Source organism: Seriola aureovittata, chromosome 9 (assembly GCF_021018895.1).
Source record: "Seriola aureovittata isolate HTS-2021-v1 ecotype China chromosome 9, ASM2101889v1, whole genome shotgun sequence".
Taxonomy (NCBI): domain Eukaryota; kingdom Metazoa; phylum Chordata; class Actinopteri; order Carangiformes; family Carangidae; genus Seriola; species Seriola aureovittata.
The window spans coordinates 17027457-17049513 of NC_079372.1; the positions used below are offsets into that span (position 1 = coordinate 17027457).

General features: G+C 40.3%; 1 protein-coding gene across 2 annotated transcripts in view; it reads left to right on the forward strand.

Annotated features, from left to right (window-relative positions):
• Nucleotides 1-22057, forward strand: part of arhgap4b (Rho GTPase activating protein 4b) — a 34004-nt gene that overhangs the window by 5796 nt on the left and 6151 nt on the right. The window contains exons 2-21 of one of the 2 annotated variants that reach the window (XM_056384851.1): nt 3018-3382; nt 5746-5917; nt 6034-6196; nt 8460-8522; nt 8614-8787; nt 9117-9245; nt 9519-9740; nt 11046-11147; nt 11346-11531; nt 12085-12169; nt 12669-12696; nt 12946-13042; nt 14741-14801; nt 14965-15042; nt 15829-15957; nt 16639-16744; nt 16931-17158; nt 19192-19247; nt 19725-19896; nt 21791-21895. In XM_056384851.1, coding sequence (XP_056240826.1) covers nt 3313-3382; nt 5746-5917; nt 6034-6196; nt 8460-8522; nt 8614-8787; nt 9117-9245; nt 9519-9740; nt 11046-11147; nt 11346-11531; nt 12085-12169; nt 12669-12696; nt 12946-13042; nt 14741-14801; nt 14965-15042; nt 15829-15957; nt 16639-16744; nt 16931-17158; nt 19192-19247; nt 19725-19896; nt 21791-21895 — 2426 coding nt within the window. In that variant the 5' untranslated portion in view covers nt 3018-3312. Of the gene's footprint in view, nt 1-3017; nt 3383-5745; nt 5918-6033; nt 6197-8459; nt 8523-8613; nt 8788-9116; nt 9246-9518; nt 9741-11045; nt 11148-11345; nt 11532-12084; nt 12170-12668; nt 12697-12945; nt 13043-13557; nt 13586-14740; nt 14802-14964; nt 15043-15828; nt 15958-16638; nt 16745-16930; nt 17159-19191; nt 19248-19724; nt 19897-21790; nt 21896-22057 lie in introns of both variants that reach the window. The other variant, XM_056384852.1, reaches the window with a different exon arrangement.

Sequence of the window (22057 nt, forward strand, 5' to 3'; positions counted from 1 at the left end):
TTTGTTCTGTGCAGATTAAGGTCACACGCTGATGAAGGCCTCTGGAGCCTCCAAGGTCTCGGGGCCCTCGCGGTCTCATTTGTGAAAATCTCTCTGCGTTCCTTCACTGTACTTCTCCATTTTTACTCTGTAGTTCAATCTGGAACTGTCACTGGAGCTCAGTCTGGACTACATCCACTACACAGTTTTGGGAGAGGAAATGAAAGCACAGGCCCGAGAGCAAATGTTAAGTCAGGGGCGTGATATGCAACATCTTTAAGACCATTTCTGGTTTATTTTTCCATTTCCTGAATGTACCGCACAGTGCTTTGAAACAATACCCTACTGCTTTCAAAACTGCATTGACAACCTGCTTTGACAAACATTATGTTTTCTCACAGTCAGGCCGCATTAAATCACATTTGTGTAAAGTGAGTTTGTTTTTCTGGTCACATTTGGTCTCAATTACTGTTTTGACTTTTAATAATCCTTAAATTACTGCTTGAAGCTTATTTAGGAGCAATGTAAAAGCAGCGCACTGTGGTAGTCTCTGCAGAGTATCTGAAACCTGTTGAGAAATTGACACAGGATGTGGGAATTGAAGTTGCATCTGTGTATTTGTGTGCGGTCCAGGTATTACTGACGTTGCTGGGACCTAAATCTGTTTGCACAGTCACATTACGGGGACAAGAAAGTCCCTATAACGTAAATCATTCAATTTTAAGATGTAGACATGTTTTAAGGTAACTGTAGGTTAGGTTGGGGTTATGGTTAGGCCGAGTAGAAGTTATGGTTAGACTAGGTCTCTGCCCTCTGAACTGTGTGTGTGTGTGTGCGTGTGTGTTTGTGCGTGTGAAAGTTAAAAGTAAGATATGATGTGTGTGAACTCAGTGCACTTTATGCTGACTAATAAACATCAACTCATCACCACACAATAAACAGTCAGTCATGTGCATGTATGGCTAATTTGTTGAACCTTTTAGATATCGGCTAACTGGATTTTCTGGCTCTACTGTACTAGCACTGCAGAAATGATTTCTTCAAAGAATTGGCTCTCTCAGCATTCAGCAGATTTAGAAATTAAAAGCAGTCATAATTGCACTTTAAAGGAGTACTTTGGTGATTGAGATGTCTGGATTTTAGTCCCTAGTGTGGTTTCAGGTTCCCAAAAGAGCTGGATCCTACACTTCATCCTTTCAGTGCAACCTCTCTGCCTGGTAAACAACCATGCCTTTTGATGCACCCAGTTTTTCTTGCCTTTTTTTTTCCATTAAAAAGCCCATTTAAAAAGCACCGAAGCAGGAGGAGCTATTTTGGGTTCCCCTGGTTCCAGAAGTAAAAGTCCCTTTCACTTTTCCGATAGACAAAGTTATGTGACTCACAGTTGGAGCACTTTCAAAGCTCGGACAGACACGAAACTGTCTTGGTTGAATCCCTGAGAGATGAGAGCAAAGTGCGAAGAGCAAAGTGAATTTCTTTGCCTCACGTTCTTTGTGAGAATTTGACCACTGGACCGTTTGTGCAGTCCGTGTTAATTCACCCCAAACAGCCCAATACACCAGCTGTACAAACGTTAGCAGTACGCTAACTAGCAATGGAGGCATTGACTGTGTGTGCGTGTGTGTGTGTGTGTGTGTGTAGGACTGTGCCTTTGTGTGTCTTTGTGTTCAGCTCAGCGTCTGACTGCGCCAATTTGCTCTGCCCAGCACAAATTTGCGCCTAATCACGTCTTTCCACTGTGTTCAGTCTCGCTGCCTGGAACACATGATAAAAAAATTAAAAAATGGATAAATAAAAAAAAAACTGTATAAGAAAACATCTGGTTCTTAGATACGAAGTCAAAGGTACAAGACTGTGTTCATAAGAACTACGAGCCCCAAAGGGGATTTTGGTATGAAACATCCTGTCACAGAGCTGTTACATGCACCTAAAGTGCACTTTTTACTTTTCTGGTGTTTTATTCGAAGTGTTGATCCATAAGAAGATATATTTGTGGTTTTAAGTACTAAAAACCATCTCATTGTTTTACATCTCCTCGCTCTGGCTTTTCTCTGGAGCTCTAGCAACAACAGGTCAGTGAGCCAATCAATACTTTCACAGTATTAATATAGAACCTAGACCTGCTTTATAATAATAATAATAATAATAATAATAATAATAATAAAAAAGACATGGAAATCTCACTTTATACAATATGGGGCCTTTACTTCAATTTCAAAATGTTGGTCAAAGCATTTTGAAGAGCAGCTGAGATTCGTGGGTATTGTAGTTTGTAGAATCATCTGCCATGATCGGAGAGTCCTGTGTTCCTATGTTGAGTAACATTGAGGACACCAGCACCAGCAGCTCGTCGCGCTCCTCCACAACTCTATTGAGATAACCCCAGTGACAATACAACATCTTCCCAGACTGAGTAGCAGGCTACTTCTTATGATGCATGAACTGGAGAGCCCCTTCAGCAAGTGTAAAGAGTAAAGGTAACCCACAAACCAACTGTGAGAAAATGGTGGTAGATCAACAAACCGCCTGAGCAGATCATCATACGTAGTCTGTGGTGAGTCTCCAAACAGTGTTTACTGCATCCCGCTGTGACTCTACATCCTGCATCTTTGACCTTCTTCCTTTTAGAAAACGTGTTCGGCTTGTTACAGTACGTTTAAAAAAGAAAATCATTGGAGACGTTTGCTTGTGTGTTTGAGCATTACCTTTTACAGGCAACCCCGACCCTGACCTCAAGGCGCTGAATGTCCTTCATTACTGCTGTTACTCATCACCTCTCATCTTCCCATCCCCCTTCCTTCATCCTTCCTCACTCACATCCCCATCACTCTGCCCTCTTACTGTCCATTCTGCGCTCTGCCCCCATCTCGCTGTCCCTCCTATTAAATCTCCCTATCTGGTGACACTGTCCCTTTCAGTCTTGTTGCTCTGGCCTCATTTGTCCTCCTCCTCCTGACTCTTTCATCCTCTGATTCTGGTCTCTCTCTTACCGTTATCCTCTCTTTCCTCTTTTTTTCCTCCCACTGTCTTCTCCTCAGGCCGGTTCACCTATGGATGATCAGCATTCATACCAGAAACCCAGGGGAATCCATGGACACATCGACCCGATTGACATCCCCGCTGAGCGCAGCCGATCGACACTGATGCTGATGCGCTACGTGCAGCTGTAGAGCAGCAAGGCCAAGGGGGTCAGGGGTGAAAGGTCACAGACTACAAGAGCTAGAGCAGGCGCTGAGGTTGAGAGGTTTCGGGGAGCGAGACCGTGAGGATACGAGAAGAAGCAAGGTTCAGGAAGTAAGGTCTCAGTGATAGACAAGGGTCAAGGGGTCAAAGATGATGACATCACATGGAAAGCTGAGGAGGGAGAAAGGCAGTCTGGCCGAGTATGAATCGCAGATGAAAGGTAAGACACTTGTGTGTGTGTGTGTGTGTGTTTGTGTGTGTGTGTTTGTGTGTGTGTGTATGTGTGTGTGTGTGTGTGTGTGTGTTGTGTGTGTGTGTGTTGTGTGTGTGTGTGTGTGTGTGTGTGTGTGTGTGTGTGTGTGTGTGTGTGTGTGTGTGTGTGCGCGCTTCTGTACATCTCTGCCCTTTATCACACCTCTGTTTGTGCATGTGCTCTTCTTTGTATGCATGAATGTGTATAAGACAGCACATGTGCATTCATGCATGAATGTGCAGTTGCTTTGCACAGTCATCCAGCCATATACTCTCTCTGAATACATTTGTATTCGTACTGGTAAACATGGTCAGGAACTGATAGAATGTCTGGAGCTTGATGATGATCCATATGAAGAATTTCCTTATGTCAGTAGGTCAGAAAATCTTTCCAGCCTTTAATCAGAGAAAACATGAAAATGACCAGTACTGGCACAACAAGAGTTTTTACATGACAACAGCTGTGTGTGTGTGTGTTATGTGCTGTGTTTTGGAGCGTGCATGCTGTGGCTGGCTGGCTCTCTGTACTGTACTACAAGGCTGTATTTATAGTCAGTATTAGTGATGCTGTCTCCTCACATCCAGTCAGCCCAGGGCTGTGTACTCACACAGAGACACAGAAAAAGAGTAAAGAGGGGAAAGATGGAGTGGGCAGAGTGGTTGGGGAGGGGTGGAGGGTGAATGGGGGGGCAAGCGAGGAAGATAAAATGGGAGCTGAGAACGGGTAAGAGAAGAAAAGAAAGAGAGAGGTGAGGGAGCAAAGCGAGGGCGGTGTTATTTGTGAGGATGATGTTTGTATTAGCCTTTTCACATCAAAAGTGCAGCGCCGGGGCATGTCACTGCTGGTTTAATTGTGCTTGTGCGTGGAGGGAGGTGTGTGGTATGAGGTTATATTGGGTCATTACAAGTGAGCTGTGTGTAGTAATCCATCCATATGCAGTCAAATAAATCAAAATAAAAATCAATCAGACCTACAAATGACAGCAAGGACAGTGTTTTATTCAATCTTGTGTTAAAAAACATTGTTATACATTCTTGTGTGAATTAGCCGTTCCTCAGGGAGCCATACACATTATTTTCATATTTATTAACATGCAACATGAAGCATAAAGATATAAAATACACATACAGTAAAGACTGAAGTACAGTACAGCATATGTATACAAATATACACATGCATGCACTGACATACATGTACATTTCTGTTTTCTGGCTTCCCCTTCTGAATAAATAACATCCAACTTTAAAAGTAACCAACTGGAGAAAACACACTGCTGTAAGTTACACTCTTTATTAAATCTATGATAAATTAAGCAGCGAATCATAATTTACTGGCAGAACAGTGGAGAATATTCTTATCTATAATATTATGTATACCGCTTCCCAAAACAGAGAGACTTCTTGGCGTTCCCAAACAGTGTGATGATTATGTCTGAATAAAACCGTTGGAACATAATTCGCTCTGTGGAGATGCCAACAATTAAAATCTGAGGAGTAGACTGTTCTCTGTGAATCTATTTTTAATGCATCAAATGATTATCAGTATTTCTGGAGGAAAGTTTAACATAATTCCAGACTGTACTCTTGTTAATTGATGTATTGAAGGTACAGAAATGTAATATCTGACATATATGTCCCTATATCAAGAGTGATGTTTACATATAGCTCACCTATAAGGAGATATATTATTAGATATTATCTGTCTTCCCACTCTGGCAAAGTGGTCTCAGACTTTTGGAACCCACTTTATATAATATCCACTACATCATATTGACAGGTTTTTGGATGGATATATATTTATGTAACATATGTCTACAATTACATAAACATACATATTTGGGCTAGACATATATGTAAATATATGAAAATTGTTACAACTTCAAATTTTTAACACACATGGTTTTATATGTGCTGTACATATATTTCATATATGGAATTCAATATATGTACAGATTACATTTGTGTATGGGTATATCATCAAACTGTCTTGACTGACAAGTAAGAAGACTTTAGTAAAAATGTATGAATCTGACACAGTTTGAGGTCAGGTAAATATTTTATTTCTTGCATGGAGTGAAGACCTTCATTGTAAATAGGGGGGGAGAATCTGGTAAATCAAAAGTGGAATGTACCAAGTTCACCTTTTGCAAAAAACAAACAAACATCTGATCACTGCATCATCCATGTATGTGCATGTGTGTCCTCGTGTCACTCTCTGTGTTTGCATGCCAGTGTGTGTCCAGGCTTATCAACATGCACTGAAATGACTTGTCTTCCATTTCCTCTCTGTGTCTGTCTCCCTGTCTGTCTCTGTCACCCTGCATCTGTCAGACCTGCGGGCCCAGCTGACAGACCAGATCAAGGTTTTAGATTCTCAGGTGGAGGTGAAACAGCAGCAGCTCTCAGACCTCTCTGAGTTTCTCCGGCGTCGAGGCGACATCGAGGCTGAATACGCGCGTGCCCTCGATAAACTCACCGAGAGGTTCACCCACAAGACGAAGAAGTAAGTGTGTGTACAGTGTGTGTAGCGGACATTTGTGTGTCCCCCCTCTCTCTCGGGTGATTCTGAAGCGCTTCAGTTTGCCAATGAGGATGTGTGTGTGTGTTTTTTTTCTCCAGGAAGGAGCAGTGGGGTCAGTCTGTGTGTCAGGTCTGGTCTGTTTTGCTGACCCAGACTCGTCTGGAGAGCCGGGAACATGCGGCACTGGGTGACACCTGCTGCAACACACTCACACAGAGACTGATCCACAGTACAGAGGATACACACCGTCTGCACAAACGGGTGAGTGGCGGATCGGTTTGTGTAAAGACACATGCAAAATTCAAAATTCAAAGTATCTTTATTGTCCTTCACAGGGAAATTAAAAAAATGTCTAAATGGCTATACAAAAAAATGCACATTGAAAGACACACATAGCACCAAACATCAACATACAGTGAGGCATGATGGCCAGAGTGATATGTAAGAGTTCATTCATCAAGGTCAAAGTGCAGTCTGTGCAAATAAGCAACCTCCAGACAACAGCAAAATACTGTCTGCCATTTAACAAGTGAATAGCAACAGGAACAAAGGAAAACTCGTATACTCATGGTCCTCATAACAGTCACCCTAATGCAGAAACAAACTCACACTGGACACGTACAGCACAAGAGTGAGACATTCACCCACAAGACTAAGTAGATAAGTGTGTATACAGTAAGTGTGTTTAATACACATATACACATTTCTTCTTCTTCTTGCTTTTGCATCCTTACATTCTTATTTTATACTGACTGTATAAGGTTTCACAGCACAGAGACAAGCAGATGTGGCAGAACTGTTATTGCAGTTTGAAGCAGCATATTATCTGACTCGGAAAAACTTTAACCTTTTAAAAAAATGTTGTTATGCCTTATGCTAAAATAAAAAGTAAATTTCCTCATCAATCTATACTCAATACTCTATTATGACAAAGTGAAAACAGAATTTTAGAAATTTCTACAAATTTATTAATCAAGGTGTAGAATTATCTCAAAGATGATCAAGACAAATTGGAGGCACCAAATCCTAACCCTTAATTTCAAGAGTCTCAATATTTATGTCAATGTGATATTTCGGTTTTTCTTTTTTATCAAATTTGCAAAAATTTAAAAATTTCTGTTTTCACTTTGTCATTATGGAGAACTGAGTCCAGATTTATGCAGCAAATTCTGTTTTTATTTTATTTTATTTTAGTATGAGACTCGAGGTCTGAAGACTTATGTAGTTGTATGTAAATACTGTATGTAGTTGTGTATTTGTACAGGATTACTGTGTTCTAGATATCTTAATAAAAACCTGTTGAGTGAAAAATCATTATTGCCAGTATAAACGATGGCCCGAACCTTGAAATGAGCTTGAAATAAAACGATATTTTATCTAATAAGTCTTTTATTGTCATATTCAAGTAGAGTTACACTAATTTAAGTCACACTCCACTCTGTCAGCTCTGTCTCCTGTAAGAAAAATAAGAATTTATGAATTCATGAATGCATAAATTCATAAAGATGTTTTTTTCAGTGTTGCCAGTTTCATTATTTAATACAGAACAACACTTAAATGTCTCCAGTTGTTAGTTGCCAGCCTTGAAAGATGAACAAACTCACCAAATAAGCTCTTTAAGTTGACATGCACCGAACACAATGAAACTCTTCATTTAAATCCCCTGTTATGTATTTGTCCTGTTATCTGTCTTGGTACCGCAGTGGCATCTGCAGTTTCATTCATTCTATAAAGTACACAGACTCATCTTGCTCAAATTACTGGTTGTCAGACACACACTCTCTCTGTACCTTCTCAGAGATGAAAAGTGAGCAGAATTTTAATTAAGCCTCCACAGTTTTCAGAGAAGCTAAGAGGTTGTTGTTAGGCTTGACGCCAAGTAGACCAAGACCCTTTTAGCTTCTCTAAAATCACTGTTGGCAGTAAACTGAATATGTTATTGCTAAAGAAGTACGCTGCAATTGTCTGAAATAGCAACAGAAGTGATAACGGCTAAATTTGAATAAAAATGGAGAATTATTTTTTTTCTTTTCCAACAGGAAATCTAAATAATATAGAATATTTAAGAAATTAAAATATTTAAAATATGCTTTCCTGCATTCTTGCCTAGCTTTAGGTGAGCCAGCAGGCGGTTAGCTTAGCTGAGCTAAAAACTTGAGACAGCTAGCCTTGCTCTATCAAAAAAAAAAGAAAAGAAACAAATGTGCCTACCATCACCTCTAAAGTCTTCTTAATAATACATTATATCTTATTTGTTTTATCTCTACAAAAACTTAAATGTAAAAATGTCATGTTTGGATTTTATGGGACTTAAGTGCTGGAGCTAAGCTAAGCTAAGCTAATCGCCTGCTGCTAGTCAAGTAGCTTCATATTTAGCAGACAAACATGAGTGGTATCAATCTTCTCATCTAACTCTCAGCAAGAAAGCAAATGAGTATATTTTCAAAAATGTCTGTTACTATTTCTTTAAAATAACAAAGTGTAAAATATTTGTGGCTAACAATTTACATCTTGTAAATTTCAGAGCAAAGAAGTTGGAATCCAGATGCAGGATGAGCTGCTAAAGGTCACCACTGAACTCCAGACAGTGAGCACTTTATCTTATTGTCCCACATACAACTATGCAAAATATTATTGTAGTAATGCAGAGTCAATGCTAATGTGGAGTTTATGTTAAGGCTGTGAAGACGTACAATCAGTACCACACAGACTGTTTGATAGCTGAGGGGAAGCTGAAGGAAGCCGAGCGGCTGGAAGAGAGACACACTGGCAAGTCGGCCGAGCTCGGCCCCGGCCAATCAGGGGGACAGAGGCGGAGCTCTGTGAAGAAGATGGAGAGATTGATGGAGAAGGTGAATGCATATGTGTCTCTGTGTGAGAAAGAATGTGTGAACAGGTGACAGGAAGCCTTTAAGAATATCTTTCCACAGAACAACTGAACATTTCCTGTTCTTCTTGTGTTATCTGAGTGTGTTTACGGGTATGAACTTCACAGTTTTATAGAAGCACACCTCCTTTACACATATGTTTTTGAGTAAGAAGGTGCAACACACATGATATCACAATGTGTTGTCATGGTCAACACATGGTTTTGTGTTCTAACATGAGTTATCTTACTTGTTTTTCTTTTTGTTTGTGTGTGTTTGTTTGTGTGTGCGCGTGCGTGTGTGTTTGTGCACAGAGGCACGGTCGAGTGCAGGAGACCCAGCTGAAATGCACAAAGGCTCGTAATGACTACCTGCTGAATCTAGCAGCATCCAATGCAGCTATGAACAAATACTACCTGCAGGACCTGAGCACTCTCATCGATGTAAGAAACATACAATTTCAGTTGTCATTGTTTGTGTGTTTATGAAACTCAAAGTGTTCGGTGGTTTTTCAGATAAGTTTTTGTGCCACTCTTTCCTGTTATTTTCTGAAGAAAAACGTACCTTTTTTTCTCACACACTACAACCACCACGTTATTTTTTCCAATTCTTTCTTTCTCCCTCTTCATCCCTTCCACCCCATTTCCTCCTTCCTTTTTCTCTCCCTCCTTCCATCCATCTCTTCCTCTGTCCTCTCCCTCCTTCCCTCCTGGCAGTGCTGCGACCTCGGTTTCCACCTGTCCGTGGAGAGGGTGATGAGGTGCTACCTGGCCAGTAGGTTGCGCATCCAGAAGACGGAGGAGACCGGGCTTAAGCAGCTGGAGGCAGCCGTGACATCTCTGGACCAGGGTGGAGACAGGGATGCGTTACTACAGCAACATGACGCCGCCTTCTGCCTCCCGTTCAGATTCAACTACCACCCACATGAGGGAGACCAGGTGAAGTCACTGTTGCCTACCTCTGGCACAGGTGTATGGTTTCTGTGGAAGTAACGTTTTGTTATATTCACAGGTGTAGCACCCATTGTCTAGTCAAATACACAACATTGATACCATTTTGGTTTATTATGTAACTTGGTTTATTATGTCTTGCACAGACATTATGTAACTAGTGCATAATTGTATGTTGTCTTTTTTGTGGCCATTTTGGTTGTCAACACTAACAAAAGTGTAAGGAACGGATTAAACAGTGTGTTTGTGTGCTTTAAGCCGCTAACATTAGCATGTCTAGCTAACTAGCTTACTACCTACTGAGTAACCTAGCATTTACTTCCAAAGCCAAAGGGCATATCGTCAGCTGACTATTTTATTATGTTGGGTTACATGTTACATTGTTCTAGCCAAGATGTTACTATATGACAGTGTCGGCTAAGGTTAGCAGTTTTCTCCTGCTCTTTCTTTGGTTTGGGAAGTTTAGACTCAAGCAGCTCCAGCTAAACTCTTTAGCTGAGATAGCGTTAAGTTTCCCTAACTCATCGGCTAGCCCTCTTTGTTTTTCTGTAGTAGGCTGGTGCTGGCTTTTTGCCTGGGACATGTAGGTTTAACTTGAGTCTTTCAGCATTATATCATGTTTTGTCATCTTTAAAGAGAGTTTTCAACCAACTCACAGAGTTAGCGTAATTTAGCTAACTAGCTACAGCTCATCAGCTGGAAATGGGCATCCTGCTTTTTCATGCCTCCGTATAAAATTAAAAACCCATTCAGAAATGACTATTACTTTCAAAAGGTAATCTGCCATGTTTTTCTGTGGTTGATTGGCAGGTTTGACCGACATAGCAACAGTAACTAAGAGGGGTGGGGTTTAGTCGCATCCATATTTCATAGAGTGTGCAGAGTCCTTATTTGAATGTTAGTCCTTATGCTTCTGCATGACCCATTTATTACATGCAGACCCTGTGGACTGTAGTTAACTTTACTTTGGATCAGTGGGTGCACTCTGTTCTGTGCAATTATGACCTGTACCCTGCTAAATTTACAATGTCAGCTATAGGTTTTTTTTACACTGAGGTTCCTGTCGCTTAATTTACATTTATTACATAGTGCATGCGAATTGTTTTTTAATTCATTTGTGTTTATAAAGTTGACTTAAACAAAGACTGAAGGAAAAAGTATTTTCACTGCGCCCATCACCCTCTGCTCCTTTCATCAAATAATAATCACCTTTCACTTTTCCAACAACATCCCATTGATTTGAATGTGAAGATGCCTCTTAATGCTATATAATGTATTGTTTGTGTATTTCAGGTGTGTGAAGTGAGTGCGGAGAGCCAAGTGAGGTACGAGCTGGAGACCAGGTTCCAGCAGCTCCAGTCTCGACTCGCTGCCGTTACCTTGGAAACGGAGGAGGTAAGCTAATTATTACCTCTACCTGTTTCCATAATGATCTGTCTGTCTGTCCCCATCTGTCTGTCCATCAGTCACTCACTCAGTGACAATGTCTTTAGATTGTGTTACATTGAATAAAAAAATGCCTTCACAAAATATCTAATCAATTAATTAATAATGATGAATTAAAACAAATCAACCTTTCCTTCCCCTCCTCAGATCAGTAAAACACTTAAAGCCACACTCACAGCCCTGCTGGACAGCATGTGTGACAGTGACTGCAACCCCTCGCCTGATGTGCCCAGCGGCCTATCAAACGAGGCCCCTGGGGGAAGTACTGCCCCAAAACTTACCCTTGCCAAGCGTCGAGCCAATCAGCAGGAGACAGAGACCTATTATTTTACAGTGAGTCAATGCATAGGTCACAATCATTGCTTTTGATAGTTCCAATATTGGCTGTATATCAAAACAAAGATGTCCATCTCTGAAATGATGTGCATGTTTTAGTTTATAGAATTACATTTTCTTACCTGAGTACAGTTGATCATTAATTGTGTTTTATGCTGGTATGTTCATCATTTTTTTTCCTGAGGAGAATCTGAACACTATAAATCAGTGGTTCTCAAACTGTTTTACGTCAAGGACCCAAACTGACACAAATTAGACCGCTGACTGCCATTTGATTGAAGATTCTGCCCCAGGATCTCCCATCTGATAAGATTTTTGCTTTTAGTCATACGTTCGGTCATTGTGTTACTTATGGATGGAACTATAGTGAAAATAAATGATTCCCCTTTTTTTTCTTGGGACCCCCAGGAGCCCCTTCAAGCACCCCTAGGGGTCCCCAGACACCACTCTGTGACCCACTGGTTTAAACCATGTTTGAGGAGCTTTTCCAACCTGACAAGGATTCAATTGTTACCTACTTAATACATATGTTTTTTGTTTTTTCTCTCAGAAAGTGAAGGAGTTCCTCACCAGCAGTTCTCTGACCTTCAAACTTCAAGCCAAACATGACCTTCTACAAGATGCCATACAGAAAGGTACTCTTCTTCTATAGTGTGAGATAATTGGTGGGGACACTGGTTGAATCCTTGAAATGATACCTCTGCTAACTCTGATCACTGCAGAATTTCCACTCCACTGATATAGCATTTCACTCCTATAACGCTGTCAGACTCACGTTGTACAGGATCAAAATCCATACAGCTGAACCAGAGATATCCTCTTTTTTTTTTTAACTTCCTCTCATTCTTCTTCCTTTTCAAAACCTGCCTCAACCCAGCTTTAAGCCACTAACCTCAAGCAGAGAGAAGCGGGCTACAGAGTCACTTGAGGGCATTTATCAGACTTCACACAGCTCCCTCTGGAGTCACAAAAGGCCTTTTGTCACATATGCAGTAGTACGCCTCAAGACCTGTGCACAAAGTTTGATGCGCAAAATCGGTTCCCCTTTAATACTGCTGCACAGTCTTTGCACCAGGGCCCTAGAACAACCCTTGTGTACTCTCTCTAACTTGTTTGTCTGTCTCTGTCTTCCAGCTGAGGCCGTCGACAGTGATCCTTCCAGGTAAACAATGTATTTACACAGCCGAGAATAAAGAGAGTGTGACTGAGAGAGGCACAGAGACATGGAGAGAGCAGAGAGGACAAAGAGAAGAGGAAAGAGACTGACTGATCAAATTTAAACCAAAATGTTGATTTCTTTTTTTCGGAGGGTGGAAATACTTAAAGTGTAACTAATCATAGCAATTAGATCTTGAGTATTAATACCCACGTGTAAAATGGCATCATGCATTTTATTTATTATATTTCCCAGAATGCAATGCGCTCGGTCAGTGCGTGTGCGGAAGTCCAGACCTGTTTCCCAATTCTGCCACACACTCTTCACCACAGACATAGTCTCCTACATACAGGTAACACTCATACACACACACATACAAATAAAACAGACCCTTGTGTTAACCTCCTTTTGATTTGCTTGCTGCACTGTGCTGCTCTTCAATCCTCCGAAAGGAAATTATTTGCAGACTCCTGTCACACTGATGCAGAAGAATATGGGGGGGGGTCTTGCCAAAAATGCACACACTAACCCTCCATCTTCCCAGTGTACTTACTGCCGCCTTCATGTGTATGGTCATGCTTATAGCTTACTGCTGGCTTTCTGTCCTTTCAGTCCATTCCCTCCTTTTATCTCTCCCTCTCTTGTGAAAGGGATTAAAACGCACTGGCCTCTTTGCTGCCTCCTCTCTCGACTCCTCTATTGAGTGCGTGTGTGTGTATGTGTGTGTGTGTGTGTGTGTGTGTGTGTGCTTATGTGCGGCCTCTTCCCACTGCTTCCAAATCTTTATTCCCGCTTATTTCTCACTCTCCCTTTTTCTAATCTCTGCTTTTTCTCTGTCTCCTCTCTGCTGTGCTTGGCTTGGTGCAGAAGAAGAAGGAGAATGTCTCGGACACAGGTACTGAAGCCCAGCTGTGACCTCTTATATACAGCAAGCAGGCCGGTGGGCTGTTGAAGACACTATTTAACTGGAACATTTTTGAGCTTTAGCAACATCTACAGTTAAAAAACATAAAGGAATAGTGCAACATTTTTGAGAAATCTTTTTAGTTTTACAGCTGCTGTCTGTGATCCAGTCATCGTTATGTAACTCTGCACCGCTGAGCTGTCTGATAGTGGTGAAATACTATTTTAATCTTCCATGGGCAGCAGTCCTAGCAGTAGTTGACCAATGTTTTTTAGACTCCCTGTATTTAAATTTCAGGCAAAATTAATTAATTACTACATTAGTCTGTATTTCTCCTCCAGAATTTTTTAAGATTTTATTTTACAAGTGCACAACTACCTTATTATTTCTTTGAACATTTCCTGGACAGGACAGGTTACAATGAAAATACAGACAAATTTCCCAACTTGAATGGGAAAAAGGTGTTTCCATTTCAATTTTGCAAAATACTACTTGGAATAAGCTCCCTGCTGAGATACGTCTTATTTCTGACCTGGGCCTCTTCAAATCTAGGCTAAAAACCTACCTATTTAGGATGGCAATTAATACCCAGTAGTATGATAACACTTTTATCTTTATTTTATGCTAATCGATTTTGTTGTATTTTATTGCTCTCATTGTTCTTTTATTATTTTTTAATTGTTTTCACTTATTTTTCTCTTTATTTATTACCTTTTGTAAAGCACTTTGGTACATCGAAAGGATCGTTGTAAAGGGCTGTATAAATAAAGTACATTTACATTTACATTTACTTTATCGAATAGTTTGAAAAACCAAATTCCCATTTCCATTGCTGATTTTTAAGATCGCAATTTCAAATGACGCATTTTGCAGGATAATGGAAACGCATCAACCCCAAAAAAAAGTAATGTTATTGCCCACTCATTGGTATACCCCTGCTCTGCTAACTCTTTTGATCTCCTCTTTCTATTTATTTGCTGTTTTCCTCACATAGTATCTTCCTTTACACATTCCTCCTCCCTGTCATGGTGGATATTTTCTATATCAACCTTGTCGTCCTTTTTGTATCTGTATCACCATCCTCACTCTCCTTTCTGTCTCTAACACTCTCTTCTCCCCTCTTCTATAATCGTCTTTCTTCTCCAGAGCTCTGGGCAGCAGATTCCTGTGGTGGTTGAAAGCTGCATCCGTTTCATAAACCTTCACGGTGAGTCACTTTTTATGATGAACCACTAAGCCACACTGAGAGAGCTTTGGACGCTGAGAATGAGTAGGTGGAAGTACTCGTTTGTGTATATGTATGAGGCATTTATGATCATTTAATGTAATATGAATGTGTGTGTGTGTGTGTTTGTGTGTGTGTGTGTCAGGCCTCCACCATGAAGGAATATTCAGAGTTCCAGGGTCACAGCGGGAGGTTAACCTCATTAGAGATGCATTTGAGAGAGGTAAGTGACCTCATCTTATAATAGTGTTTTCCTGCAAAATAAAGGTGAAGTGGAGCCACTGAAGCGGCATGACTTTTTCCTCTGGTGGAGAACAGAAAAATAAAATATATTTTTTAATTATGTTGTTAAACACATTTCCGTTTGTTACATATTTTAACCACTCCAGTGGATTCATGTCAGTCAAAAAATGACCTCCAAACCATGTTTGATTTTTCTCAAATATAAAAGAGAGCTCAACCGGAGGAAGCCAGTAAAACCTCACACACTCAGAAAAGCTTTATAATTGTAAGAATCCTCAAAACATACTGGAAACACACAAAGTGCATGTGCAAAACTCGATTATTATTATTTTTAATGAGGTTTATGCCTGTTGACCCAATGAAACACAAAACTAACATCACAAATAGTGTGACTAATTACCTATCACAGTGAGTAAATACATCATCCATGACTTTAAACCCGCAGTAATCAGTTTGCTGCAGCCAAAAATGAGGTTGTGAGAGCAGTGAGAGTTGATCACAACAGTAATGTTGTGGTTTGTAGAACCAAAACAATGAGCTGAGAGCCCAGTAGCACTGAGGGTTGTCAGGTGATGATTCTGTGGGTTTGTCACTGTGAGGAAAACCTTTCATATGCAGGCAGTCCTTTGATCCATTGTTACTATAGAAATATTGATTACAGTTAGTTTAAAGAAAAGGAATAAGTAATATAATTGATAAACAGAACGTAATCTGTTGTTTTTACATTGGCATATTCATCATACATGTCTGTTTTACCTCCCTGTAGGAGAGGATCCTCTGTCAGACAGTGAGTGTGACCTGGACTCTGTGGCCGGCGTGTTGAAGCTTTACTTCAGGGGCCTTGAGCCTCCTCTCTTCCCTTACGACAGCTACTCTCAGCTTCTGGAGTGTGTCCGTAAGAAACTCCCCTCCTCCTTATGTAACTTCAAAATCTGTGTGTGTGTGTTTCTGATTTCGGATCATACATTGGTTTCACTTGGGTTTTCACATGCTTTCCGTTACTTTTTCAGTTATTTATATAAATATAATCTGGTTTCCAGGTTCTTACTGAACCTTGGTAAAGCTCGCTCTTGCCCTCATGCACAGTAGAATGTGAGTAAATTCTTTTGCATATTAATAAATCTGCTAATTTTAATGTGGCTTTGTGCAGCTACATACTTGCTGCACCACCACTGATCTTTCACACATCAGTGGTTGTGCATCAGTTTGTGAAATTCTCCCTTACAAATAGGCTACATGTACTGTTGATGCAAGGTGGTGCAACTCTCTTTCCTGGTGCATCTCACTGTCTTGTTTGCTCTCTGTTGTTATCTCTTACACTGTCTCCTTTTATCATTACTGTTATTCCTTTAGGCATGTACCCAGATCTGTTTTCCAAAGCAGAAACTCTGAGTCACAATTTGCACAGATAACGAAAGTTGTGAACCTGCCTGCAGGTCGTTTACGTCCCATAAATATTCAGATTAACTGGCAGTGGCCTAACAAATCAACCCGCCCCTCACTTCAAAAGTCTAAGTATTTATCACAATATATAATAAGTCTTGCTGCATTTCTCTTTCCTTTCTGTCATGATCAGAAATCGAGGGAGAGACAGAGAAAGCTGCCCAGATTAAAGTGATTGTCTCCACCTTCCCACGGCCTCTCCTCGTCGTGATGCGTTACCTTTTCGCTTTCCTCAATCAGTAAGCCACAACATCCCCCCGTGTGGGATATTCTTTTACTTCTACCATCTGCTAAGGTCATAAAATTTTACAACCATGTCAAAAATAAAATTGTGTGTGTGTGTGTGTGTGTGTGTGTGTTTGCGTGCGTGCGTGTTTGCTTGCGTGTGCGTGCGTGCTTGTGTGTGTGTGTGTGTGTTTTTCCAGTGTGTCTCAGTACAGTGATGAGAACATGATGCAGCCGTACAACCTGGCTGTTTGCTTCGGCCCGAGTCTGCTGAGGGGAGTGGATTCTGATGACGCTGTTGCTAGGCAGCCACAGGTTAATGACCTCGTCAAAACTATGATCCTCCAACATGACATCATTTTCCCCGGCCAATCAGAACTGCCAGGCCCCGTCTACGAGAAGCACATGACTCTGGAGCAGGAGTACTGGTGAGAGATGAGTCGTCGCTGATATAAATCTTGCATTAGTTGTGATGAAATGCTGTTAACATCAATATATAATTGTTGCAAAGATGAGTCAGAAGATGTGGAGCTTTGAAACTGACAAAATGTAATAAGAGGTTATCAGACAAGTCAGAAGTATAACTGACTACATCAAAAAATAATATTGATTGTTAAATAAATAAATGGAGCATAAAGCGATGGCCTCCAACTTTTAATTGGAGATATCAGGAGTTTCTGTCTCCAACTTGGTGAAAAGAGCTACAAACATGGCAGCAAACTGCCAGTGGTGATGTATTTGTAATTAAGTCAGTCAATTTTATAGAAGGAAGTTTGTTTGTATCTGGTTTCATTTGGTAATGAACTGCTACAGATACATAACACAACAAAAAGAAGCTAATTTAGACTGTTTATCTGGTGTGACTACAAAGTTAGCATTAGGGCTAACTAGCTTGGAATAATACTTGAACACTCCCAAATCAGAATAAGATGTGTTTTTCTTCTCCCCATTCTGACAACATTGTGTGAAAGCAGCAGTAGCTAAGGCTTTTTAGCTGGCAAGACGCCGCGAGCAATGTTAGCCTGCTCACACCATTTTGGACCTTTTAATTTCTTTTATCTACTAATAGAAGCAGGGAAAAAAATTAGAGCGCTTTTTGTTGTTTTACTAACTAACTGGAGAAAAGGGAGGGAAAAGTATAAAGCCTTTTCTACCCTAATTATTTAACTGAATTAATAATTGGTGCATTTGGTTAGCACTATAATTTTAATTCATCTGATAACATTTTACTACATTTTGTAATTTTGAAAATGGTGTTGATGCATTTGGTCAAATCTGGTTGGATTAAAGGTCCCATGTTTTACACTTTTACAGTGTTTTATTTTAAGTTGATATCCATAAGAAGATATATTTGTGGTTTTAAGCACAAAAACCATCTCAATGTAGTTTTACATCTCCTCTGTCAGGCGTCTCTCCGAAGCTCTAGCAACAACAGGTCGGTGAGCCAATCACATGAGAGGCTCAGAGGCTCTCTTCTGATTGGCTCACTGTTTTCTGAGTGATTGAATGAAAACATAACAGATTTCAGGTAAACACTCAGAGAAACCAAATCCTAATAGGTTGGATGGTGGGTGCGGGTGGGGCCAGGTTTGGGGAAAGGCTGAGTGTAGTGGGTGTTTCGTTGTGACATCACAAAGTTACAGAATCCTAACAGCTCGTTTTAAGGCTCCTGCTCTGAATACAGGCTGTGTGCATTTCTCTGTGGACTGAGCACTTTGATACTTTCACAGTATTAATATAGAACTAGAGCTGCTTTATAATCAAAAAAGACATGGAAATCTCACTTTATACAATATGGGACCTTTGAGTCACCTTGAATATAAAGCTGGCCTCTGTTATTTATGTTTGAACATAATATAACCTGTGTTCTGAAAAACCACGTCGACTTATTTCTGTCCTCTGACGACTTGTAGTAAATGAATGACTGAGCTACAGCCTGGCTTACATGTTAGAGTTCAATACTCTGTCGGTTCCAAGTATGTAGAGCAGCTTCCTCTCAGCCCCCTTTTTATGGCTCATCCTCTTGAAACAGAATTTCATGCCACACCAAAGGCATTTCTGTGCAGCTCGCAATGCTTTGTGTAAAAACCGCTTAATACTATTAAGCTGATTGCTCACTGAAATTGAACACAAGCCTCCAGCCTATCGACAGTGTCCATGGAAACCTCTAACACCCCCAAATCAGCTTTTAAGGAATTCAATAAAACTCTGTTCTCCTCCTGAACATTTATAAAATGCACTTTTTGACACATGACAGAGTGTTATCGGTGATTTGGCTTCTTGTTTTCTGCAGTTTTGAGGGTCATTTGGAAAGTCTCACAGCGGTATTACTCATTACTCATCTAGTGTGAAATTGCACAAGTGAAGTGAGGAATTGTTTTATAGAAAGAAATAGTTTGGTATGACAGTTGGTGCGTGAGGAACTGTGCATGACCACCGACTTTCATTTTTCTGTCTGCAGTGAACCAATCACAGAGGAGGGAGATGGAGAGACTGAGCATCTGCCCAGTGAGGATGGTGAGTGCATACAGTACACACACACACACACACACACACACACACACACACACACACACACTCACACACATGTTGTTACAGGTCACTGGGGAAATGAAATAGACTTGCGATCATTAACCATAACCATAACCATAACCACTACTTGCCTACCTCTAAATTTAACATAACCCAAACATCACCCACTGACCCATAAATCAGCTTCTTCCCAATTGGGGACACAGATTTTGTCCCCAGTTGGGCAAGCTGTCCCCATTTGACTGGTCCTTAGTCTTAAATTTGTGCTTCACCATTTGCTTCACTCACCACACATACATAAAAGTATCACTAACTTATCCCCTTTTAGATTCTGAATGACCTTTTAAATCACGGTTCATATGCACACATGAATCATATGAATAAGATTCATTTAAAAAAAAAAAGATGCATTTTGATGAGTTGATAATCAGGCTGTGTTTGTGCATGTGTGTGTGTGTACAGAGTGGGAAGCAGTAGCTATGTTTGACTACGTGGCGAGATCTCCAGCAGAACTGTCATTCAAGCAGGGAGAGCTTCTCGTCCTTCACAGCAAGGCCTCCTGTGATTGGTGGAGAGGTGAAGCGGGAGGGGTTAAGGGCCTCATCCCTCACAAGTACATCAGCGTGCTGGAAGCGTGAGTTACAGTTCTACCTTTGTACAATAGTCAAGATCATCTGTCCTGATGACTTTCCTTACAACAGTTTTGGCCTTTTGGTCCAGAAAATGTTGCAATCTTTGGTTCATACAAATAAATCTTGTTAGGGCTTACTCCTTACAACACCTCAGCAGGACATGGCGTTCACTTTGGGAAAAAAAGTGCCTTCGTGGCAAATACAAGCAATCTGATAAAACAATTAGAAAGTAAATAGAACAAGTTATATTCAATTCAAACTGGGAAAGAGGCTCCAAGATCAGTTTAAAGTACAGGTACAGGATGGTTAAAAGGCTAAATATGCAGAACAGAAACAGTTTGATTTTCTGTCCGTGTGAGAACACAAATACACAACAAAATGTATTTTGCAAATAATTTACATGCTTTTCATACACATAGATATAACATATAATATTATGGGAAATACGCTGATTTTCTTACTTTAAGTTAGATGAGAAAATCGATGCCACTCTCATGTCTGTCTGCCATTAAATGTGACATTACAACCAGGAGACGGTTAGCTAATTTTAGCATAAACATTGTAGGCAGGGGGGAAACAGCTAGCCTGGCTTACAGAAGTATAATCCACCCACCAGCACCTGTAAAGCTCACTAACTAACACATCCAGAAACTGAGGTGTAGAAATGGCAATGAATGGGTTTACGCAGGATTAAATGCCTGGCTTCTTGATGGGGGTGACATCTGGGAGTCACTGCTCTGGGATAGGAAATAGTTTTCTACATAACTCCTAATAAAACTACAAAATGTATTATTTACACTGCTGGTAAATTTAATTTTGATTAATGATTGATTTAGAGGTGTTTTGGTTGGGGTTTTTTTTGCCTTTGGATCGTTGTTTCCCTCTGTTTCCAGTCTTTATGCTAAGCTAAGATAAGCTAAGATAACTCTGCTGCTGGCTGTAGCTTCATATTTATCTTACAGGTTTGGGAGGTTTGGCATCAATCTCCTCTAACTCTTGACAAGAAATGTCCAAAAATGTAAAGCTGTTCCTTCAAATCGATATTAATTCTTCCTTTTCTGACATGTTGAAAATAAGCAATAAACATCACTGATACTAAAATCACCTGATAAAATGTGCAGTTCTGCAGCAGGTAGGATTTCTGCTACAGCAACTAACATGTGCCAGTTTGTGTCCAGGTTCATGGCAGTTAGAAAATAGCAGCTACTGGAGCAAACACTGGAAAATCAGACTTACAAAGAAATGCTGTATCTGAGCTCTCAGACGTCTGAAAAATAAAGCCAGCCGACAAAATGTGTGTGTGTGTGTTTGTGTTTGTGTGTGTGGTCAGGTGCCATGGTTTTAAAGTTTCTGGAAGGAGAGAGAATCAGAGAAAAGTATTTGAATGTTCGTTTTCTGTTCTTGTGTGTAGGTGTTTGAACTGCATATCTAATTCACATTTCCTTATACTCTTCCACAGTTAACTCTGGCCATAGTCATATGTGATACAGATAAAGTACAGCCTGTATACAAAGAGGATGGACTAAATAACATACAATACCATACAATATTGAACAATAGAACACAGCTGCAAGCCATGGTCTCAAAAATTGCTATGAATTTGAATTAACATTGACACGGACTCAACAGTTTTAGAGAGGTAGTACTTTTGTTTTTATATTGTAAGGACTTTGGATTATTTTGTCCACCTTTTTTTTTTTTACAAAAGATTCCATATAAAAAAATCTGGTCAGACTATTTTACTCTTGATTCTGCTTCTTCTCCCTCCTGCAATTATTTTGTCACTCAGTCTTTATCTCATATTCTCATATTTAAACTTGTACTAGTTGTACTTTCTGTAATGAAATATACGCTTAATATATCTTCTCTCTCTTCTCTCTTCTTTTCCTCCCTCAGGTCAGAGCGAGGGAAAAGAGAGGAAGGAGGAGGAGGAGGAGGAGGAGGAGGAGGAAGCACTGGAAACCTGTCAGCAGAAGATCCACAGACTGAGAACACAACTCGGTACACACACACACACACACACACACACACACACACACACACACACACGCACACGCACACGCACACACACAATCAAATCCACATTGCAATATATGAATATATTCATATCAACAAACACATGTAGCATTAGATACTAAAAAACTAGTCTTATACTTCCATATT